At 37.2% G+C, this 25,335-nt stretch overlaps 1 protein-coding gene and 1 long non-coding RNA gene across 8 annotated transcripts in view; one reads left to right on the top strand and one right to left on the bottom strand.

Annotated features, from left to right (window-relative positions):
• Positions 1-10,656, top strand: part of LOC139939962 (kalirin-like) — a 192,827-nt gene extending 182,171 nt beyond the window's left edge. For 5 of the 6 annotated variants that reach the window (XM_071936132.1, XM_071936130.1, XM_071936131.1 and 2 more), the window contains 13 exons: positions 1,927-2,101; positions 2,364-2,391; positions 2,583-2,870; positions 3,568-3,699; positions 3,921-4,094; positions 4,310-4,391; positions 4,868-5,068; positions 5,658-5,796; positions 6,220-6,395; positions 6,770-6,796; positions 7,290-7,442; positions 8,133-8,271; positions 8,425-10,656. In XM_071936132.1, coding sequence (XP_071792233.1) covers positions 1,927-2,101; positions 2,364-2,391; positions 2,583-2,870; positions 3,568-3,699; positions 3,921-4,094; positions 4,310-4,391; positions 4,868-5,068; positions 5,658-5,796; positions 6,220-6,395; positions 6,770-6,796; positions 7,290-7,442; positions 8,133-8,271; positions 8,425-8,490 — 1,780 coding nt within the window. In that variant the 3' untranslated portion in view covers positions 8,491-10,656. Of the gene's footprint in view, positions 1-1,926; positions 2,102-2,363; positions 2,392-2,582; positions 2,871-3,567; positions 3,700-3,920; positions 4,095-4,309; positions 4,392-4,867; positions 5,069-5,657; positions 5,797-6,219; positions 6,401-6,769; positions 6,797-7,289; positions 7,443-8,132; positions 8,272-8,424 lie in introns of those variants that run through there. The other variant, XM_071936133.1, reaches the window with a different exon arrangement.
• On the bottom strand, positions 4,938-11,153 carry LOC139939963 (uncharacterized). 2 transcript variants are annotated; one of them, XR_011786371.1, is made up of 5 exons: positions 11,055-11,153; positions 10,650-10,750; positions 7,286-7,425; positions 6,295-6,411; positions 4,938-5,066 (listed from the first exon to the last, which is right to left on the bottom strand). It is a non-coding gene; the product is annotated as an uncharacterized lncRNA (long non-coding RNA). The 2 variants fall into 2 exon arrangements; XR_011786372.1 differs by lacking the exon at positions 7,286-7,425.
• Between the last annotated feature and the right edge of the window lie 14,182 nt (positions 11,154-25,335).

Below are 25,335 nucleotides of genomic sequence, written 5' to 3'. Positions count from 1 at the left end.
CCATTTTCACTGCTAAGATTTCGCAGGAGACCAGCACAGGGAAACTGTTGCAAATTATTTGTTGCAAATTTGTGTTGTCAAAATTCTTTATCGCATTTGCGTTCTCATTCACAGGAAGGATAAACCTGGCTTTACCCATCTCTAGTGATTGATGCACTCCCATGACTTAAGTACTGCCAATGTGATTTTCTTGTTTACTGAAGAAAACCTTGGGTGTTTTTTTTCTATTGTATCCAAAGGTATTATGGGGGCTTTGTATTGCACGCACAATCTCTGTAAAAACATCTCTCCTTAAAAGTTCCCTGTAAATGTGCATTTTACTTAATCTTCATGTGCAGTTCAATGACTTTTGCCAACTCTCTCTCTGATTCGACAGAAAATTCCCTTACAATCAAAGCAATCTTTCCATGTTTTGATGAGTAAATTTCCCTGAGAAAGTTTCCCTAAGTTATAGAAACTTTGACCCTATTATGTTGAATATCAGTCTAAATATCACCTTGGTTTTTGTACAAATAATACAAGATATTTAACTTGACTAGGAGTAGGGGACAGGTGCACCTTCTCTTTTTATGCAACTCTTGATCTGCTTGTGATTTCATCAAACTATTTTTAGCATGCATAGCAAGAAATCTGTATGTTCCTCTCAGCACAAATACAATATTAGTTGTTATTTTGGAATGGCGTTTATCAAAACCAATACAAGAGACTTCCACTCCATGTGTATTATTTAATTTATTTGATTGTATTTTTAAAGGTTTTTATGTTTGACTTTATTTGACCTTGTTTTAAGATTGCAACCTGTCTACTGAAGTTTTCTTTCAATTTCTTTTTCTTTCATATTAATGTCTTCTGTACCTTATTACTTTGTATTTCCTCTTCTGAGTTGAATCTTGTCTCTTTGATTTCCTCATTTAACTATTCATCTTTCTCACTGAACACATAAAACATTTTTTCCGATGATCATTTGTAGCATGCTTCGTTATTAATTCATATTCATTTGACACTTCTAAGATAACTTTCACAATAACAAACAAAACACATTCATATATAACATAACTGCATCAGATATAACCAATATTTATTGAGTTAATGCTTGCCCTGAATGTGTAATAAGCACTGTATCTTTAGTGCTTTCCGACGTGTGCTTTTGGAGACCAGGGCCCACTTTCATCAAGCCAGTAAGCACAAAAACTAGCTAAGCACAGAAAAGAATTGCTTAACAGAAACAGGTTACCAGCCAAGTTAACATTAAGTTTACATTGTCGTGACCGGTGCCCCACTCATTTGTTGAATACAAACAATATGTCTGCCTCAACATTTTCTAAAACTAAATCCAAGGAATGCAATGTGGGTAAAGTCCTACAATGTATGCCGTTAACACAGAAATTTAAAAAACAATCCACTGTTGACTATTGGTTATGTTTTGAATATGACACATTGTATTGTGACAGTAATGGCCTTGCATAAAATTATTGTAAGAAGGCAACGACCACTTAGAGTGCAGCTAACTAACTGACATGGCTGATTTGCATGGAGGTCATATGCAAATAACCTCATTAGGTCATCTCATTTTAGGCCAAACAAATTACTAAAACTTAAAAGATCATTCAATAACAAAACTTGCACATCATATATTATATACAAACACTTTTCAACATGGTCAAGCCTTGGTTATTATTTATAAAAGATGTATGCCTGCAATAAATGTTGACACTTTTGAGTTAATCTGTTTGGATTTTGGACTTATTCTTGCAATTGAACAAAATAGTTTTTTTTAAATGAACCATTGCATCACCATGTTTAGAACAATCAACTGCCTCTAATCAATTATCAAACAAATATACAGTAGGCTTGCTGCAAAAGGAATGCATTCTGCCAAAAAAAAAAAAATTGTTTTGTTCTCATTTTTAAAAATTTTGTTGACAGGAAAACATTGTCGTCATGGCATGAGGCATTCAAAATCCGTCGATCAGGTTACAAGACCGACCGAAAGGAGAAGAATCTGACGCCTAGAAGTCGGCCGAGGACGGGATCGGATTGTAGTACAGACAGCAGTAGGGGGAGAGAGAAGGAGTCTAAAGCAATGAAACTTGCTAATAAGGTAAGGCAGTCCATAGTGTAGTGGATAATGCCCGTGTGCTCATGAAGAGTTTGAGAAGAATACTTTATAACAGTGATCATATTTCTTATGAAATAAAGGACTGCGATAGAGTTACAATTCACTGCTTAAGGAATGAAGCACAGTATTGGAATCTATCAGATTTCAAAAATTATACAATTTGTTTTGGTGAAGTGAAAGTGTGATCAAGTATAATCATTCCTGACAGTAAATGTTTGTCAATTTATTTTATTTATTTTTTCAGTTGCTGCATCCGAGTATCGTGTTTGAATGTAAGTATTTATTTATGGAATGTATCTGTACAGGGGTTCTGGTGGGTCTTTGTTTCTTCAGAGGTTTCTTATTTTCAAAGATGTACAAGTCAAGGCATTTGAAGAAATACTAGATTTTGTTGGACAATTATCCCCACTGTAGTGGCATTAGCCTTTTTGACCAGTCTTCGTTGCCATTTATTTTCCAACAGCTTTCCCAGAGTTCTCATCTCCTCTGACCAATCAGACGGTCAACGAGGGTGATGACCTCACCTTAACCTGTCAGATATGTGGAAAGCCAACACCCTTCATATCGTGGGAGGGCCCGCCCAACTCTGCACCCATTACAGCTGACCATCGAATCCGGATGACGCATAAAGAGAATGGTGTAGCTCGGCTGGAGATATCAGGAGTACGGTGGGATGAGAAAGGAGAGTATACATGTATCGCAACCAACGATGTTGGGTCCCAGACTTCTAGTTCTTTGGTTACTGTAAAAGGTAGGTCAAAACCATATTTTTGGGTAAGGAGTTGTGTTATTTTCAGATATTTCTGGTAATGAAACCAAGGATGCCTGATAAGTGAACTTAACCGCTGTAGATTGCAAGCCTGAGGAAACCGGTAAACAAGGGTGCTTGTTATGTGAATCAGAAACACTGTGGTTAACCCCTACCATTTCACTGTAGCTCGCAAGCCTGAGGAAACCTGTAAACAAGGGTGCTTGCTCTGTGAACCACAATTATCTAGTTTACTGGACCCAAGCTCTGATTGAGTCAGCAGCACAGTGTGGGTTCGAGTCCTGGTTACGACACTTGTCTCCTTGATTAAGGTAGAGCAGAGTGTACTTTTTACACAGTAATTGTGGTTAAGTGACTTTCTCAAGGGCATAAGTGTCATGACCAGGATTTGAAACCACACTCTACTGCTGACAACACCAAAACTGCAGTTTATGTTCCTCTGGACATGTGTAAGATTCATGTTCATCGTTGTTTAAACAAATAATTGAGGGAAGTTAAATCACAAATAAACTCAATTAAACAGGTGCTTCAGAACAATGTGGTCAACAAATTTTTTGAAATTCATACAAAATTTACAAAAACTTCCAGTACTTAACCGATAATTGGATTTTATTCTGGTGCTTTTTTAAGAGATTTTCTTTGAGCGAGAAACTGATTTTAGAATTGTTGACCCGCACAGGTAACCCCATCCCACCGTGCCATCTCACTCCTCATGACATCCGTGCTACCTCTTTAGTCATGCGATGGGACGTACCTAGGAATACACGCTATAGTCCAGTCACTGCATATACAGTGGAATATGCATTACAAGGTTAGTTCTGTCCAAAGCTGTGTATTTAGAGAGTTGCAACATAGAGGGACCTGTTTCCTTTGGCCATGTGGCTGCTGGACGCCATTTCCAATCCAGTCCAACAATCCCTAGGCAAATCACTCCCACAGGATTCGAACCCAAGCTTGTGGAGAAAAATTGTACTTTTAAAATGCATATTACTTTATTGATCAACAGTTTAACTTTCTAACAACAATCTTCAGGAAAGAAAACACTGAAATGGGAAATTGCGGCTGCCTACGTGACTGACCTCTTCTTCAGAGTTGATGACCTCAACCCAGGGTCATGTTATTACTTCCGGGTCAGTGCAAATAACGATGTTGGTATCAGCGTGCCAAGTGAAGTATGTGAAGTGTCTACCTTATCATCAGACTTAGGTGAATATTAGAATATCATTTGTTTTTTACCCTTCACACTATTAAAGGGTTTTGATACCTTTTGTAGATTAAGTTTTTGGCCATGAAATGAATCCTTACTCACTGTGAATGAAATTGTGTGTAATACATCTTACCTGTAGAAGTTTCAACCTCATTAGTCCTCAATTTGAGATTCTTTTATTGAGAATCTTGTTTATTGTTTTTCCTTCTCTCAGAATGTGAATCCACCGATACTTCAGGGACGCTGTGGCAGCAGAAATTCCCAAATGCTTTCAAAGTCATTGGCGAGTTAGGACGGTAAGTAACTCAATTAAACCGATAGTGGGTTCGAATCCCGCCTGAGTAATGTGTCTGTGATTTTTATCACGGAAGTCAGTATACAGTGCCCACATGTTTATTAGTGATGAGAAGCAATTACAGTTTAGTGTCTTGCTCAAGTGTCATGACTGGGATTTGATCTTCGGCTTGTTGATGGGGGTAAGGATTTGTCATCGGGAGTGCCTCCTCCCAAATTTAAAAGTTTGGAGCAATAGACCATCCAGTAGGCTCCGCCCACGATGCACGTGTGAGCAAGAACATGTGGGGCTCTCCAATGCCTTTCTGCACAACTCTGCCCCGCGCGCCAAGATACGCGCACGCATGTCGGACCTTAGTGTTGGACCTTCGTTGCGTTGTGATTGGTCAATACGCAATGGGGCGGAGCTTAATGGATCGGTCTATTGAAATCACACTCATTTCAACTCAAACTGTATTTCATGTTTTTATCTGTACAGTGGAAGGTTTTCAGTTGTGCAGATGTGTTACAACAAGCAGAGTCAGAGGGAGGTTGCCGCCAAATGTATCAGCAAAAAGCTACAGAGTATACAGCATGTAGAGAATGAAATAGCTATTCTGGAAGCCCTCAATCACCCCGCTGTTTACAACATACATGGATGCTATCAGATGAACCAACACTGCATTCTAGTCTTAGACCTGTAAGTGAAATTAAGGTGGCTTTTAGTTTATTTCAAATAATCAACAACAAATGTCTGATATTGTTGTTATATATTTTTATCTTTAAAGGAATTTGCAGCATTACAATGTAGTGGTTTTTGTGGCCCGGTAATCTTGACGAGAAATATCAGATTTGATGGAGCTAGGGGAACCCTAGTCTTTAGAATTCTTCTATAGAGACCTTTTGTATTCCCTTTTCTGTTCAGTTCTCGATCTCCTTTAGGTAGTGAATAAAGTCTTGTATGTTTCAACACCCCTACAAGTAAATATTCCCAACCCTCACCCTATACCATAGCGTGTAGCTCATGGAGTGTTATCAGAACATATGATTGTCAGAACAAGGGGTGTCTGAACACAAAGCAACCACCATAGGTGACACCAGCTAGTTAATGGCCTGACGTTTTGACCCTTGCAGAGTCTCCCCCTTTAGTTCGAGAAAGACTCCGCTAGGGTTGTTGAAACGTTGAGCCACTTTCTATTTCATGTATTTATTTTTACCACAGGTATTTTGGTTGGTAAGCAGTTTGCAACTGCCAATTTTATTTTCTCATTCTTGACATTTTGTTACAGAATTCCCAGTGGGCGTCTACTAGATCACTTAATCAGTCTACCCATCGTTACTGAACAGCACATAGCTGCATATGTCTGCCAGATCTTAGAAGCCCTGGTGTACCTGCATGGATGTGGCATTGCTCACCTTGACATCAAGGTAAGGCAAATTAGTGCAATTTTGATAAATTGAATATTTATTTATTTCACAACTTAATGAGCGCAAAAGAAGTTTCTGTGGTCTTATCTTTATCTTAATGATCGTTCCGTCAAGGGACTTCTGCAAACCCACTAAGCTGGCAACAGCCATTCTCTCTCATACAAACATTGGTTTAACATCTATGGTTATGCGATGCACAAATAAAAACCAATAAGGATTCAGTAACTAGACGTCAAAACTTTTTCTAGTCGTTGTGAAAACAGTGGTTAGCTTGGTAGGATTCGAACCCACAGCCTTATGAAGTCCTAACCACTGATGCTGCGAGATGACTGACAACCTGACAACCTTTTGAGGGCACTGGATTGGATGCAATGACTCGCTTGCATTTACTTTATTTTGTTAATCATCCCTTTTGATCCAAAGCCTGAGAACTTCATGGTGGACATGAGCACACTATCTCCGATTGTGAAACTGATAGACTTTGGTGACGCTACGTACCTGAGTGAAGGTAGTTACATTCATACTCTGCTTGGAAGTCCAGAGTTCTCACCTCCAGAAGTGGTGAATAGAGTCTTTTCTAGCTTCAGATCAGACATGTGGTGAGTTGGGGAAAATCTAAGAAATTTGTGGATATCATGGTGAAAAATGTCTTGATAAAAACTTAGCACAGATCCTAACTGTTTTCTTCGAAGGACTAACAACATTTTATAGATACACAACCATTTGACTCATTAGTTAGTTCTGGCTTTCCTTTATTTTATAAGTACCATAAACACTCGATGCCATGTTTTAATGTTCAGAAAGCTTGATATTTCTGTTATAAGACCATAAACTCCTATAAAAGTGTTTTTTTCATCACAAGATATATTATGACTTGGTATTGTGAGAAAATGTGTCATTCAACTGTTTCTCTTTTTTTCTTCTCATTTTTAAGTAATGTAACTCATATTCTTTTTTTGTGATCGCTAAACAGGAGTGTTGGGGTTGTGGTCTATGTGCTGTAAGTATTTATTTATTTTTTGTTTTAAAAGTATATTTCATACAAATATAGAAGCCTACATTAAGTATTTTATTAAAGTAGAAATAAAAGTTACTTTTTTTAAATGAAGGAGGTTTACTGTTACACACGATTCAAGACCTCAAAACATGCAGCATCAGAGCTAAGATTTGTCTTGATCCAATGCTTATTGAAAATGTTGAAAAGCTAGGAACAATCTCAGAAAAGATATTTACATCTTTTCCTCTCTTGCTCAAGTGGAGTTTTTGTTCCTTTTATTATTTCACATGGTAAGGGAAAAGCAGTTATAAATCAGACATTAAAAATACAATTACGCTAAAATGATACATTGATTATACAGGACTGTACAAAGTAAAAACCTGTCGGCTTACCAAATGCAAACTAAATCACAATCGAGTGGAATTATCCTTTAAGTTATGTTTTCCTCTAAAACTTTTTGACAAAAAGTATCTTCATATATTGTTATCATACTCAGTCTGAGCGGCGTGTCTCCGTTCTTGGATGAGAGTGTAGAAGAGACATGTTTAAACATCACCAGAGTTGACTACTCCTTTCCTGAAGACTTCTTTAAGACAGTTGGACGGCAAGCCAAAGCTTTCATCGGTAGCTTACTACGAGAGCAGCCAAGGTAAGAGCAATGATCATAAGAGGACCACGGTGTAGGGAAGTTTATTATATAAGGGTATACACTCCTTCAATATGATGTCACACTCTCAAGAAGCGCCACCCCTGAGGCTAAAAGGAGGGCAGATCATTGGGGGTATCTGCTCTTCGTGTAAAAATGCAAGGGGTCAATTGACTTCTACAGTGTATGTAATTTTGGGAGTCAAATCTATTGTGCATGTTTGACTATGATTTTGACCGGCAAAAAGCCGGACAGGCTGGGCGCTTGTGAGTGTGCTGCCATTTGTGCAATGGGTCTTCAGACAAAGAAACACTACCACTACCACTAGCAAAAGGAGATTCCATCTCTCAGAAATGTGAAGTAAAATGGCATGCATTTGTTATTGGGTTTGATTAAGGAAAAGCAGTTATAAATCAGACATTAAAAATACAATTATGCTAAAATGATACATTGATTATACAGGACTGTACAAAGTAAAAACCTGTCGGATTACCAAATGCAAACTAAATCACAATCGAGTGGAATTATCCTTTAAGTTATGTTTTCCTCTAAAACGTGTTTGATTAAGCTATGAACTACAAATATTATTCCTACATAGCAAGTGGTCTGTGGTTTTTCACTTTGGACTACCTGTCATGACTTAAGAGCCTTGTCACACAAGCCAACTTAAACATATTTCCTTTGGTTTTCTAGTGATCGACCATCGGCCGAGGACTCTCTAAAAGATAAATGGTTATGGGCAGTTAGCAATGGAGATTCACCGATGCAGACTCCAACTCTAGTACTGGATACGTCGAGACTAGTGGACTTTATTGAGAGGAGAAAAACACAGGTGAATAAAGGAACTAGATTTGAGTTGAAATTCTGCATTAAGAAACTGGATGGGTTGAAGTTATGCAGTGTGGAACTGGATTTTGAGTTGGAATTTTACATTGTAGAAATTAAGCTAAATCTTTCTCATAACCCGATTCTTTCTCCTTCACAGAATGATGTCAGACCAGTGCTTCCAGTCCTAGGCTACCACACAATGAGTAAAACATCCACTGTGTAACTCAAGGACTAGTGAGGGCGCTCTCATGTATGGCTCATGAGGACTGTAGACTGGTCCCCAGTCCTTAACCACAAGGACAATGACAGATGTTTGCTTTATATGTATACACATGTACGTCGGATTTAACTGTGAATCTCCAGAATCATGAAACCCATGTGAAATGAATGCAAGGCCAAAGGTGATTATGGACATTGGCTCAACAACAGATCACTGGCGTAATTCACAATCATGGAAGTGGGACGTCAGATGTTCAGGTGACAGACATTGCCTAAATGCTTGGTCACATTAACATACCAAAATGGTGCTATGTCAATTTGCAATATAGTCTTTTCTGGTTAACATTTCCCACCATCCACTAGGAGCTTGGCTGGTAAAGCAGTATGCAATACCTTCTCAACTATTTCAGAAGCAATTAAGGTTAAGTGCACAAAGTGTCATGACCAGGATTCAAACCCACACTCTGCTACTGACAACACAAGAGCTTGGGATTGATGAAATAGTCATATATTATTTGGATGTACTGGTAATTAATTTCTTATAGTTAAATTAACCAACTCTTTTCACAGCATTATGAATTTATAGTTGTGGTAAAAATGCCAAATTGTCAACTTATTGAAGTTATAGGGTTTTTTTTAATCATGTAGACGATGCAAGTCTATGATTGTCAAATGTTTTAGCTCTTGTTTTCATTTTAAGAGGTGTATTTTCCGTTATCTTGTAGAGGGGACTTTTCTAACTAATTATGATCTTTGATTCATTTCTATGTATATTCGTGAATTTTCAAGAAGCCAAAAGTTTAAACTGTAAATAGTTCAAAGAATTTTATTTGCTGCAATTATACTTATACTCAGTGTCTAAGAGGGTTTAAATTTAAAGAGCTATACATGTATGAATGAGCAATTGGATAGGTAAAAATACTCTGATGTGTCTAGTGAGAATCTGTATTCATTATTGTGTGTCACAGACTAGCAACATGACATTGAGTGGGACAACAGATGCTTATATCCCTTTGTGAAACACATGGTGTTGTTTTAGGCTCTAATTTGGCTCACTCAGTATTTTTTCGAACAGCATTTGGAACTAAGCCGGAGATGTAAGACGCTGTTTCAAAGATGCCCTAATGACAAATGTTGTACCTCATCTTTCAGGTTTTAACATTGTATCATGTCTTCCATTTAATTTAAGGGCAGTGGACACTATTGGTAATTACTCCAACTATTTATTAGCATAAAACCTTTCTTGGTAACGAGTAATAGGGAGAGGTTGATAGTATAAAACATTGTGAGAAATGACTCCCTCTGAAGTAATGTAGTTTTCGACAAAGAAGAAATTTTCCACGAATTTGATTTTGAGATCTTAGATTTAGAATTTGTGGTCTCAAAATCAAGCATCTGAAAGCACACCACTTCGTTTGACAAGGGTTTTTGTTTGTTCATAGTTATCTCGCAATTTCGACAATCAATTAAGCTCAAATTTTCACAGGTTTGTTATTTTATGCATACTATGTTGAGGTACACCAAGTGAGAAGACTGGTCTTTGACAATTACCAATAGTGTCCACTGTCTGTAAACATTGTAATGACTGTCGATTAATTTGATTTAAAACTTATGAGAGATGCATGACAAGTGACCCATATTTTCAGCTTAATTTATTGTGTACAAACGGTTAGTATTTTGTTTCAAATGTACTTTTGTCAAACACAAATATGTATGTAATAATGTATTTGTCGCCGTGTTGATGTAAACAATGAACAGTCGTAAACAAATTGTGTAAATCGACCTGGTGGTTTATTTTTATAACTCGGCGAGTCGCAGGTGAACTAGAATAACAAATAATGAAATAGATAATTAATATATAAATACATAATTTACTCAATAATCAAATCAAAAGTACAAGAATGGTGTTTAAAGAAAATAAGCAATCAGAGGTCTCTGGAAAGATTATATGAAAATGCAATCGAAGGTTTCCGGAAAGATTATACGAAAATGAACAAGAACCGTTTCCATAAAGATCAAAGAAAATAAACAATCGGAGGTCTCCAGAAATATTAATGAAAGCAATTACTAAAGGCTTAAACAAATCTACCTTCACCAATTCGACAAAAGACGATGGGTACAATATTATAACAATTTTAGACCATACTATTAATTAACACTTACAAATTGTTACCGGGTAAAATCACTTCAACACAGTGGGACGTAGCGGTGGTGTACAGGGAGGTTTACGGGAGTTTGCGGCGGCATACTGGTGGAACAAAAAACTGTTGGGAAATACACACAGGATAATAACAGTAATTTAAGAAACAAATATGTTTGGGTCAAAAATAGGACTTCGAAGAATAAAACAACTTTTCCTAGTGGCAATACTAACTTTAGCGTACCAAAATTGCGTGTCGGTTCTATTTTGGATCCCGAACGAACAGCTTTTGGATGAACCAGTAAATAACTCCAAATAGCACAAATCATCGAAATAGAAAGGAAGTTATTTGATAATATAGCCGATACATTCGTACAGATGAAATAAGTGACATTAAATATTATACAATAATGAAATATACTACTTACGAAAACGGCAATGCAAACTATAGCTGGGATTGTCTACTGTACAAACGGCGAACTTAACCAAACGAAACCAGCACTCGAAATAACCGGCACCCAGGTACCTGCGTATAAAAGACCGGGGCTACCCGGCTTGCCACACCCTAAACAAAATTCCTAAGATGCCAGGAGGCGATTGGCCGTGGTCATTGAACTTTGACATTATGCAAAAAAGGATAAACTGATGAACGTAAGAGAAACGTTAAAAAAGGTATTCAAGGAACACGTTGCCTTGGATCGGACGAGCTGGTCTCTAAAAAGCGTTTGTAACCGTTTGTTATAAAATGCATATGGTTGGAAAGATGTTTTAAAAATAGAATACTAAGAGGCATATTTCCCTAAAGAATAAAGCTTTTATTGGGTCATGTACAAAAAGGCATCAGAAACGCCTATTGCATCTTGGAACACAAAATCACATCTTGAAAATTTACAAAAATTACATAAAACTACTGAATTACAATACGATACAATACAATAATACAACAATCTTTATTAGAAAAAAAAAGTAATTCAAATGTTCGCATACAGTAAAAACATTGGCTAATTAAAACAAATTAAAAAACATGCTATTTACAATTACAAGAAAAAAAAACTAAAAAGCGATAAGAAAATACTGTAGACTGGGCAAAAAAGTATATAATTAAAGTTTAAAATTGTGATTGTGGTGTGTTATTGCACGAGGGATAAAGGAGGATGGGTAGCGGTGTGTAGCAGAGTATGGCACTCGCATTAACCAGACCTAGGCACTGCAAGCGGGCCCGGACCCCACGCCGTAAATGTATCCCCCCCCCAACACATTTCAGTACGGATTGACGCCCCTGCACTAGCATGCTTAAGGATAGGACTAATACGAGAGCATTTCCAAAGTTGTGGAAATAACACCTTTTTCATATTGTTCCGAGTCAGAATCTTTTCAATCGTGTTTTTGTATTTAACTTTCTCTGCTTTGATGACACTATTCGGTTCCTTTTGAATTCTGTTAAGTTGCATCTTGACACCTTATCCGTAGATCTGCTCCTTCCTGTTAATCACATCTTTAACTTCCTTTGTCACCCAGGGTTTGTTATTGGGGTAGATGTTGACCCCCTTCGTGGAAATTGCATTTGTTGTTCAAAGGTTGATGTAGCTGCTAACTGTGTCTACAAGATCATTTAAATCAGGGTTAGTTTCAAAAAATACATTCCAGTCGGAGCACTATAACGATGCCTGTAATTCTCTCAATGAATCTGTATTTCATTGGTGAACCGACACGCTCTTTGGTTTCTGACGATGCACTAATGGTCGATACTTTGGTAACAAAGACACTAAATTGTGGTCTGCTTGGCCCAGCTGAGGGAGAGAAGAGGCAGTAAATGCTCCTTTGACATTAGAGTGAAATAAGTCCAGGGTTGCTGTACCACGTGTAGGGCAGTCAACATAATTGGTGGTATTGATCACTGCTTTTCTTTAAAGAGGCGTGATTAAAATCCCCATTAAGGATAATCATGGCATCTGGGTTAGCTCGTTCAATATCGTGAATAGCTGAATACAGTTAATCTGTTCCTTGCTTGGCAAACGACCGGTTAGGAATGTATATAGTTGAACCATAGAGTAAGGACATGGTTGAACACACAACGTGAGAAAATTGCCGGGGTAAATAATAATAATACGAGAGCATTTCCAAAGTTGTGGGTAGATCGGCTACTAAAAGACAGGTTAAAAATAGAGGTAAAAATTATAGAAAGCTGACCCGAACATGATTGTAAAACTTTTGCGGAAATTCCACCCGGTCCGGCTGCCTTAGCTGTATTCATTTTTTTAAACTGACGGCAAACTTCTTGTTTAGAAACACTTCTCTTATAGGGATTTAAATCTTGTTGAAGTACATCGTGAAGTAAGAAGAAACTGTTAATAAATAGTAAACTTGCGGGTACAACCATGTGCATGTTAATCTCTTAGGGTACGTGTTGGCTCGAAGGCGAGCAGAGTATACTGTTCGAAATGTCGGGACCCAACCGGCTCTTCCAGAGCCAACACTCGCCCTAAGAGACTTACACATACATGATTGTACCCGCAAATTTACTATTTATTTTTAGTTTCTTCTTATCTCTCCACACCATGCAAAGCTTCACACAATACTAACATCGTGAAGGTTATCCACTTCATTATGAAAATCATATTTATCAAAACGGTTATAAAACTCATTTAACTTATTAGCATGTTCAACTGATGTGTCTGGTAATTGGCTACTTTTTTCCCCGATTTATATGAGTCTCATTCCCTCCCAAACCTTTTTCATATTGTTCTGAGTCAGAAACTTTTCAATCTTGTTCTTGTATTTAACTGTCTCTGCTTTGACGACACGATTCGGTTCCTTTTGAATTCTGTTAAGTAGCATCTTGTCACCTTGTCCGTAGATCTGCTCCTTCCTGTTAATCACATCTTTAACTTCCTTTGTCACCCAGGGTTTGTGATTGCGGTAGACGTTGACATCCTTCGTGGAAATTACATTTGATGTACACAAGTTAATGTAGCTGCTAACTGTGTCTACACGATCATTTAAATCAGGGTTAGTTTATTTTCTTCCTCCATGGTTTAAATAAATACATTACAGTCGGAGCACTCTATCGACGCTTGTAATTCTCTCAATGAATCTGTATTCCATTGTTGAACCGACACGCTCTTTGGTTTCTGACGATGCACTAATGGTCGATACTTTGGTAACAAAGACACTAAATTGTGGTCTGCTTGGCCCAGCTGAGGGAGAGAAGAGGCAGTATATGCTCCTTTGACATTAGAGTAAAATAAGTCCAGGGTTGCTGTACCACGTGTAGGGCAGTCAACATAATTGGTGGTATTGATCACTGCTTTTCTTTAAGGAGGCATGATTAAGATCCCCATTAAGGATAATCATGGCAAATGGGTAAGCTCGTTCAATATCATGAATAGCTGAATACAGTTAATCTGTTCCTTGCTTGGCAAACGACCGGTTAGGAATGTATATCGTTGAACCATAGAGTAAGGACATGGTTGAACACACAACGTGAGAAAATTGCCGGGGTAAATAATAATAATACGAGAGCATTTACAAAATTGTGGGTAGATCGGCTACTAATAGATAAGTTAAAAATAAAGGTAACAATTCTAGAAAGCTGATTGTACATGATTGTAAAACTTGTGCGGAAATTCCATCCGGTCCGGCTGCCTTAGCTGTATTCATTTTTTTAAACTGACGGCAAACTTCTTGTTCAGAAACACTTCTCCCATAAGGATTTAAATCTTGTTGAAGTACATCGTGAAGTAAGAAGAAGCTGTTAATAAATAGTAAACTTGCGGGTACAACCGAGTGTAAATCTCTTAGGGTACGTGTTGGCTCGAAGGCGAGCAGAGTATACTGTTAGAAACGTCGGGACCCAACCGGCTTTTTCAGAGCCAACACTCGCCCTAAGAGACTTACACATATTATGGTTGTACCCGCTAATTTACTAGTTATTTTTAGTTTCTGCTTATCTCTCCACACCATGCAAAGCTTCAACAATACTTACATCGTGAAGATTATCATTTCATTTCATTTTATTTGCCAGCAAAAAAAATACATCCACTTCATTATGAAAATCATATTTATCAAAACAGTTATAAAACTCATTCAACTTATTAGCATATTCAACTGTTGTGTCTGGTAATTGGCTATTTTTCCCCCGATTTATATGAGTCTCATTCCCTCCCAAACCTTTTTCATATTGTTCTGAGTCAGAGACTTTTCAATCTTGTTTATGTGTTTAACTGTCTCTACTTTGATGATACGATTCGGTTCCTTTTGAATTCTCTTTAGTTGCATCTTGTCACCTTGTCCGTAGATCTGCTTCTTCCTGTTAATCACATCTTTAACTTCCTTTGTCACCCAGGGTTTGTTATTGGGGTAGATGTTGACCCCCTTCGTGGAATTTGCATTTGTTGTTCAAAGGTTGATGTAGCTGCTAACTGTGTCTATAAAAAGATCATTTAAATCAGGGTTAGTTTCAAAAACTACATTCCAGTCGGAGCACTATAACGATGCCTGTAATTCTCTCAATGAATCTGTATTCCATTGTTGAACCGACACGCTCTTTGGTTTCTGACGATGCACTAATGGTCGATACTTTGGTAACAAAGACACTAAACTGTGTTGTGCTTGGCCCAGCTGAGGGAGAGAAGAGGCAGTATATGCTACTTTGACATTAGAGTAAAATAAGTCCAGGGTTGCTGTACCACGTGTAGGGCAGTCAACATAATTGGTGGTATTGATCACTGCTTTTCTTTAAAGAGGCATGATTAAGATCCCCATTAAGGATAATCACGGCATCTGGGTTAGCTCGTTTAATATCATGAATAGCTGAATACAGTTAATCTGTTCCTTGCTTGGCAAACGACCGGTTAGGAATGTATATCGTTGAACCATAGAGTAAGGACATGGTTGAACACACAACGTGAGAAAATTGCCGGGGTAAATAATAATAATACGAGAGCATTTACAAAATTGTGGGTAGATCGGCTACTAATAGATAAGTTAAAAATAAAGGTAACAATTCTAGAAAGCTGGTTGAACATGATTGTAAAACTTGTGCGGAAATTCCATCCGGTCCGGCTGCCTTAGCTGTATTCATTTTTTTAAACTGACGGCAAACTTCTTGTTCAGAAACACTTCTCCCGTAAGGATTTAAATCTTGTTGAAGTACATCGTGAAGTAAGAAGAAGCTGTTAATAAATAGTAAACTTGCGGGTACAACCGAGTGTAAATCTCTTAGGGTACGTGTTGGCTCGAAGGCGAGAAGAGTATACTGTTAGAAACGTCGGGACCCAACCGGCTCTTTCAGAGCCAACACTCGCCCTAAGAGACTTACACATATTATGGTTGTACCCGCAAATTTACTAGTTATTTTTAGTTTCTGCTTATCTCTCCACACCATGCAAAGCTTCAACAATACTTACATCGTGAAGATTATCATTTCATTTCATTTCATTTTATTTGCCAGCAAAAAAATACATCCACTTCATTATGAAAATCATATTTATCAAAACAGTTATAAAACTCATTCAACTTATTAGCATATTCAACTGTTGTGTCTGGTAATTGGCTATTTTTTCCCCGATTTATATGAGTCTCATTCCCTCCCAAACCTTTTTCATATTGTTCTGAGTCAGAGTCTTTTCAATCTTGTTTATGTATTTAACTGTCTCTGCTTTGACGACACGATTCGGTTCCTTTTGAATTCTCTTAAGTTGCATCTTGTCACCTTATCCGTAGATCTGCTCCTTCCTGTTAATCACATCTTTAACTTCTTTTGTCACCCAGGGTTTGTTATTGGGGTAGATGTTGACCCCCTTCGTGGAAATTGCATTTGTTGTTCAAAGGTTGATGTAGCTGCTAACTGTGTCTACAAGATCATTTAAATCAGGGTTAGTTTCAAAAAATACATTCCAGTCGGAGCACTATAACGATGCCTGTAATTCTCTGCCTGGAATCTGTATTCCTTTGTTGAACCGACACGCTCTTTGGTTTCTGACGATGCACTAATGGTCAGTACTTTGGTAACAAAGACACTAAATTGTGGTCTGCTTGGCCCAGCTGAGGGAGAGAAGAGGCAGTAAATGCTCCTTTGACTTTGGAGTAAAATAAGTCCTGGGTCGCTGTACCACGTGTAGGGCAGTCGACATAATTGGTGGTATTGATCACTGCTTTTCTTTAAGGAGGCATGATTAAGATCCCCATTAAGGATGATCATGGCATCTGGGTTAGCTCGTTCAATATCATGAAAAGCTGAATATAATTAATCTGTTCCTTGCTTGGCAAACGACCGGTTAGGAATGTATATCGTTGAACCATAGAGTAAGGACATGGTTGAACACACAACATGAGCAAATTCCCGGGGTAGATAATAATATGGGCGTAAACTGACCGTCAAAATTTAAAATCATGTGTGACAAAGTTTTAAAAACATGTGTGACAGGTTTGGGTGCGGCTAGCGCATTCTGTGCTGAGACATTATAACTGTATCGCCTGTATTTCTCAATGGTTGTACATTGCCCATTATAACTGAGGGTAAACATGGTTTGGACCTACGTTTACGTCACAGTTTCTTTACTCCAACAGCTTTGAACTTGGGCTAGGCCCCCACGCCCCCCCCCCCCCCCCTTGTCGTTTTTTCTTCAGTTTTGGCCGTTTTTTTTTTCAAACACCAATATTTCCCTAAACATAGCTTATTTGTTGGGCCAACTTATACAAAAAGTATATCGAAAGAGCCTACTGTATCATTTTAGAGCAGAACGTCGAATTTAAAAGGACTTGCCCCCTCAAATATCGCTTATTGTAGGGCCAAGGGTTAGCTTTTATTTATTCAAGGCGCACGCGGCACCCCCAGTTGTCTGAATTTGTCTGTACACAGTACTCACAAAATGAGCAGCCATGGCCTCACATTAGCCCTGAACCAACCAATCACAGGTCTTCAGAAGGACCGATCAGCTCTCTCATCAATGGGCAACCCTCACAATAGCCCTGAACCAACCAATCACAGGTCTTCTTTCAGGAGGACCAGTCAAAACACCTAGTGTGTATTCTGTGTCCACCCTGGTGGTTGCTGCTTCTTACACATGGTTGCAACAGTCTACATGACACGCCCCACTAAACAGGGCTTTCTCACCCAATGGGCAACCCTTACAATAGCCACTAGCCAACCAACCACAGGTCTTCAGAAGGACCGATCAACTCTCTCATCAATGGGCAACCCTCACAATAGCCCTGAACCAGCCAATCACAGGTCTTCTTTCAGGAGGACCAATCAAAACACCTAGTGTGTATTCTGTGTCCACCCTGGTGGTTGCTGCTTCTTACACATGGTTGCAACAGTCTACATGACACGCCCCACTAAACAGGGCTTTCTCACCCAATGGGCAACCCTTACAATAGCCACTAGCCAACCAACCACAGGTCTCCTTTCAGAAGACCAATCAGAGCGTTGACTGAAGATCCTTTTAAAGCTTAAGTAGTAGCCCCAGCCAGTTTTCTACCTTCCGAAAAAAATAAAGACCGTTCTGTAAAGAAGAAAAAATGTTAGGTCATAAGCACTTTTAAATAAGAATCCAAAGACTTGCAAGAAACAAAAACATGTGATATCTTATTGATACTTTCTAGTACTGGTTACTTTATCTAAGACAGCAACAACTTGTTTAAATTTATTTTTTGTATTTAAATGTTAAAGTTTATCTAAGTGATTGATTGATTGGTTACAAAACTGTAAGTGGTAATACTTGTTTTTTTTACCAAAATATTATTGAAAACAGTTGCAAGAGTTGGGCCTCGCATTTAGCTTCTTAGTTTATAAATCATTTAAAAAATATCCTTTCATAGCCTTAGCCTTTCATTTTAGTTCCGCCACAAATTTATATGAAAGTAAGAAAAAGTTGTGAAAAAATAATCAATTTCTTTTAAATAATTTTTTTTCTTCAAAAATTTCAAATCCTGCAAATTTGGCCCCCAAATAATGAGTTGCCGGGGGGGGGGGAAATAATCAATATAAATATAAATCTTTTTTTTTTTTAATATTTTTTCTTCCAAATTATTAAAAATTATTTTTGTTTTAAATTAACTTTTCATCTAAAAGTTTCAAATCCTTCAAATTTGGTTTACAGCCCCCCCACCCCACCCATCATTCTTTTCAAAACCCATTAACTTCCGGGCGATAACAAACAAACATCGATAAAAAATCTTGTTTACCCCCCCCCCCCTCCATTCTTTTTAAAAACCAATGCATTGGTTTAAAAAAAGTATCAAAAATAATTTTTTTTTTAATTACACATCCTTCAAATAGTTTCAAATCCTACAATTGTGTTTAACTTAAAAAAAAAAAACCATTCTTCTAAAAACCCATGAAATGGCGGGGAAAAAGTCAATAACAATTAAATTTTTGTTTGTAGATTTTTCTTTTGAAAGTTTCAAATCCTACAAACTGTAATACCCCCCCCCCCCCATTCTTTTCAAAATCCATGAATTGAGGTGGGGATCAAAAGAATAATTTTTTGTTTTCAATTAATAATTATTTCCTTCAAAAAGTTTAAAATCCTACAAAATTTTGTTTACCACCCCCGCATCATTTTTTTAAAAATCCATGAATTGCCGGGAAAAATAATCATAAATATATTAATCTTTTGTTTAAAATAAATATTTCTTCAAATTGTAATACCCCCTATTTCTTTTCAAAACAATTTTTAATTACCCCCCCCCCCAAAAAAAAATAAAATAAAAAAAGGATCCATGAATTGAGCGGGAAACCATTAAAAAATAGCTCTAGTTTTTAATTAAAAAAAAAATAATAAAGTTTCAAATCCTACGAATTTGGTTTACACCCCCCCCCCCCATTTTTCAGCATCCATGAATTTAGGGGGTGGGGGTCAAAAATAATTGTTGTTTTCAAACTTTTCAAAAATTTTAATACCCCCCACCCATTCTTTTCAAAATTCATGAATTGAGGGGGGGGGGGGGGGAATTAAAAATAATTATTTTTTGTTTCTAATCAATTTATCTTCAAAAAGTTTCAAATCCCAATTGAGGGGGGGGGGAATTAAAAATAATTAATTTTTGTTACTAATCAATTTATCTTCAAAAAGTTTCAAATTTGGTGTCCCCCACCCCATCATTCAACTGCCGGGGGAAAAAAAACCAATAAAAATTTTTGTTTTTAATCAGTTTTCAATTTTTATAGGATTTGAGTCTTTTTGAAAATCATTATTTGATTATTTTTCTTCCCCGGCAATTCATTGGTTTTGAAAGTTGTGTAAGATAAGAAACCTTTGGAGAGAAAAAAAAAATGACAAAGAAAACCCAGAAATGTATGGGTTATTTTTGTTCCCATTTTTGGGGGATGTTTTACACTCCCCTGAGATCCCATCTCTCATTAATATATTAAAACTCATTTTTTATTTTACCCATGAATTTCTGAAAAAATATCATACTGAAAATAGGACTTAATTTATTTTATTACTCATAATGAAAAAACAAACATTTTCCTTATTTTTTTCTCCTTGCTTCAATTCTAGACCCTTCCAAATAAACAAGATAGCCGCCATCACAACTGGGTCCAGTAAATGCTAAGCCATTTTGTTGATGAGTAATTCGAAGAATTTTGCCATTTAAATTCAAATGCAGAAATAGTTCTTAAAATGTGCTTTGTTACAACCAATGTGTGGGCAATTTCTGACAAGGGTGCGGAGGAGGGGGGGGGGGGCGGGGGCGTCGACGAGAACTTTCGACCAAAGTAAAATGTAAATAGCGCCCTCATTTGAGAAGTTACAGAATTAGTATGGTCCCTAAACTACATGTGTTGCTTAGAAATTTGTATTAAGAAACAAGCACAAAACAGAGGTAGGAATGGGGACTAGACTTTGTTTATGTTGTGATGGTGAAATCTGTTTTTATTCCGTGTGCTGTCCAGTGTCTGTCGTCTGCGAATTGGAATTCCCATCAAATCACAGCGAACAGCCAGCCAGAAAATGAGTGCAAGCCTCAGGCAGACCGCATCCAGCCGTTTGAGTAAGTTTTGTTTGAATGAAATTGATATTGAATGAATGGTCGGCAAGAGAAGTCCAGTGTCAAAATGCCTCCCGCATGTCCATTTGCACACCCATGCCATAGCCCATACACCGCAGAGCATGTGTGCATGGCCACTAACTGTTCTGCTGCGGTATACTGCTGCTGTAGTGTCAGTCGACTGCATCAATATTATGTTCTTATTATTATCTTACACGTGCTTGCATTTCTCGCAGTTCCACACGGTGAATTGTGAGAAAATCTCACATGACATTGTCATGCCTTCTTTTGAGCTCTGTTCCTTCAGGCCTGTTGTAGGTATGCACCAGGGTCACTCACGGGGACAATCCCAACTTTCAGAGCAAAACAGCTTTCCAGAGGCTACCCGCAGTTTACCCTCACTGTGGTCTTGGAGTTGGACTCGGTGTAAATGGAACCCATAACTTCTTTTCTTTTGCCAAACTCAAACTATTCTGTATTCAATACAAGTCAATACTATAGTGTATGAGAATAGGAAACTTGGCTGTTTTGCCCAACTGTAAAAAAAACCAAAAAAACATTTTACCCATACACCTACCAATTTGTCAGTGCATTTGAAAACGTGACTATCTTTTTATTTGGCCAAACTTTGAAACAAAATTAATAAAAAAGATGTTGCCCTGCTGTGAACTTAACCATTTTTTCCAGTGTAATGGGAAACATAGCTTTATTTTTGTTTGGCCCAAATGTCAACTTTTTCAACATTGACTGTTTGAATGGCCCCTAAGTAGCTTATTTCCCCTTTTAAGCTCATGTCAGAAAGTTTTTATTTTAAATTAAGATACCATAAAATTGATGGATTTGTTAAAAGTACCCATAGTGGTTCTGAGAAGAGCTGGTTTGTACTTTGATTTTTTACGCTTAGGTCAACTTCTGGATTATAATTGATGTAAACAATCTTCTCCTTTTCTTACATTTTAGGAAACCAAGATGGGAGACACTTTGCCTTAAAGGATTCATCTAAATGGAAGTCCCTGTGCTTCTTTGGATCCTCGTGACATCTTCACTGGAAAATACTACTCTGGAGTTTGATCGCAGTGAACAACATTGGAGGTTTCACTGATGCTGTCAATGGTGTAGAAATCAAGGCTGAGTATTAGAATTTTGCTTTGTAATTTGAAAGGAATACTTTTTGGGGAGTAAGGATAGATGGGCCAAACAAAAATTGTATCATGTTTCCTATAGGCCTACCACCCTAGGTGACTACTTTTTCCAATCATATGGTGATGAGTGAATAGTGGTTACTGAAATTATTTAAAAAAAAAAAAATTCCTGGCCAGCTTATTTTTCTGTTATCTTCCTGTGAAGTTTTAAATTGAAAACAAAATCAAATAAGTTCAAATGAGCTCAAATTTCGAAGGTTCGTTATTTATGCATATGTTGAGATACACCAAGTGAGAAGACTGGTATTTGATAGTTACCAATAGTGTCCAGTGTCTTTTACAAAAACGTATTGTTTTGTAAGGCCCAAATTATCCTTATTAAAAATCTTTGTTTATCTTTCAATAAACTGAATGTTAAAGGTATTACAGAGGATTGGACGAGATAAAATGAAGTTTAAAAGCTTACTGACTTGGAAGAATATCTGGAAAAAGTCTGCATTGCTGATTTCTGTTGTTTAAATGCTGAAAATGCTTCATGTACACATCTACTATTGCTGATCACACAAGATATGAAAACTGTCAGCTCAACCAATCCTGTATATTACCTTAAAGGCACTGGACACTATTGGTAGTTACTCAAAATAACTGGTAGCATAAAAGCTTACTTGGTAACATTAAACAAGCAATTTTGAGCTGTCGATAGTATAAAACATGGTGAGAAATGGCTCCCTCTGAAGTAGTGTAGTTTTTGAGACAGAAGTAATTTGTCAGTGAAATATTTGAATTGTTTTTAAGACCTCATGCGTGAGTGAAAACATGCGTCTGAAAGCACACAACTTTGTGTGACAAGGGTGTTTGTTCTTTGGTTATTATTTTCTTGAATCTTTGATGACCCATTCAGAGTTCAGATTTTGTTGATCACACAAGACATCAAAACGGTCAGCTCAACCAATCCTGTATAATACCTTAAAGGCATGGACACTATTGGTAATTACTCTAAAATAATTGTTAGCATAAAAACTTACTAACGAGCAATGGAGAGCTGTTGATAGTATAAAACATTGTGAGAATTTGTGCATATGTTGAGATACACCAAGTGAGAAGACTGAGTGTTCTTTGACAATTACCAAACATTGTGAGAAACGGAATTGATTTCGAAACCTCATGCGTGAGATCCCAAAATCAAGCAGCAAGGGTGTTTTTTCTTCAGTTAATTATCTCCCAATTTCGACGACCCTTTGAGTTCAAATTTTCACAGGTGTATTATTTTGTGCATATGTTGAGATACACCAAGTGAGAAGACGGACTGTTCTTTGACAATTACCAAAGGTTTCCAGTGTCTTTAAGTTTGAACTTCTGTATTGTTAGAATTAGAAATAAGTATTTAAGTTCTTGTAATTCAAAGGCAGGACACTCTTAAGAGAGGAAAGGTATAACGCTCCATCTAAATTTAAGTCTTTTATTTATTTCACCTTTATTGTTGTCACTTTACTGTACGATTTGTGAGTTTTATCTCTTAATTATTTTTTGTCACAGAATGTTTAAATTGTTGTCGCAAACTTTGACAAATAACTTGTATTAGAATTATTATGAAAAGAAATAAAATGATGTATATTTATGTTCCAATAAAAGCGTGAGAGCAAGAATTTAATTACAAATTGGGCCATGTGTTATAATTTCTTTATTGTCTTTGTTTTTAAATGTTAAATGGTCTGTTTAACTAATTGGGCTTAATTAATATAAGGGTTTTAAAAAGGGGAAAATTTATGACACGAAATCGGACACCTCAAATAATTAAATGGCAAACACGTTTTTTTCACATTAAAACAGCCAGCAAGTTTTTTTATTACACTTTAAATTTTACATCTAAATAGCCAAGGGAAATTTTCCACTAACTTAGGGGGTCATTCCCAATGGACAATTTCTACCAACAGAGGGGGCTGTTTAATTAAAATTTTCACCAACAGAGGGGGCTATTTAATTATTTATTCCCGTAAATATATAGCGCAATGCTTTACATACGTGGTTGTGTAATATTCATCACTCCAAAAAATGTATGACCTGTACAGTCATCGTTGTGGCCTAGTGGTTAAGGTTACAGCTTCGCGAGGACAAGATGAGAGGTTCGAGCCCCGGCACGGACCATGAGGTAAGCGAAATAAAGAAATAACCCACGTTTCTTCCACAGGTACATGATAGGTCTTGACGGACGGAGAGGAGACGCAGCAGCAGGAGGCAACACGGCGGCGGCACCACGAGGAGGGGACGGCACCGGGACCAGAGAGAGAGGGGGAGGCGGCACCGGAGAGTGAGGGGAAGGGGGAGGCAAGATTTTTTCAATAAATTTCATTTTTGGGCAAAAAAAAAAAAAAAGACCGCAAAAATTTTTTTTTGCGGTCTTTCCATTTTCTAAAATCGCCTGAAACGTACGCTCGTTAATTTTGGTGAAAAAAGTTGGTAGAAAATTTTTTTTTACAAAAAATTCCAATTTTTTCACCATTTTCAGAGATCAATTTCTTAAAATCGCTTGAAACGTACGCTCGTTAATTTTGGGCAAAATCGAAAAAAAAAAAAAAATTCTAAGTGCAAAAGTCGCCAAAGTCATATATTTTTCACAATTTACATCACTAAAATGGCTCCAAAACACTTCTAAACACCTTCACACTGCTTACACCGTTGTATTACATCAATCCAAACATTTCCTCTTCAAAATTCATCTAAAATCTACAACTTAACTCTAAATACGGCCTTTAAATGCAACTTAATTGGCTAATGTACGTGTAGGCCTACGGTTAAACATACAGTAACAATAGTCAATACATACACGTAAGTAACGCATTTTCGTACATTATGTCCGATTCTTAGAACTTTTTTACCAATTCTAAGACAATTCAATCACTTTATATACATTGCTCTTCAAAAACAACTCATTTTACACCAAAAAACTCTCAAAACCAACACTTATTCGCGTACATTTTTCACAATAAATATCAAAGGAAAAAATAGTCAGACACCAATCACTACCTGTATACCACTTGTTAGAGACTGGGTACTAGACCTTGACGGTTGCCATATAAACAACATGTCCTAAGCATTGAGATACAATAAGTACACGATCTTTGAGCAGCTAAAACTCCACCAAAGGATATCTATCTGTGAGTAATTTACAAGATTCATAATAATATAGAGTAGCTAAGTTGTTTACATTGTTTTTGGTGTAACCAGAGGTAGGGGAGGGTGGGTGGGGGGTTGGCAAGTGGGGGCAAAGACACCATTTTACACGATCTTTGAGCATCTGAAACGTTACCAAAGGATTTCTATTTGTGAGTAATTTACAAGATTCATAACAATATTGAGTAGCCAAGTTGTTTACATTGTTTTGGGGGTAACCAGAGATAGGAGAGGGAGGGTTGGGGGGGGGGGGGGGTTGGCAAGTGGGGGCAAAGACACCATTTTACACGATCTTTGAGCATCTGAAACGTTACCAAAGGATTTCTATTTGTGAGTAATTTACAAGATTCATAACAATATTGAGTAGCCAAGTTGTTTACATTGTTTTTGGGGTAAC

The sequence above is a fragment of the Asterias amurensis genome, chromosome 7, assembly GCF_032118995.1.
Source record: "Asterias amurensis chromosome 7, ASM3211899v1".
NCBI classification, from domain to species: Eukaryota; Metazoa; Echinodermata; class Asteroidea; order Forcipulatida; family Asteriidae; genus Asterias; species Asterias amurensis.
Note: the sequence above shows the minus strand (reverse complement) of the source record. Positions and strands in the feature narration are given on the sequence as shown.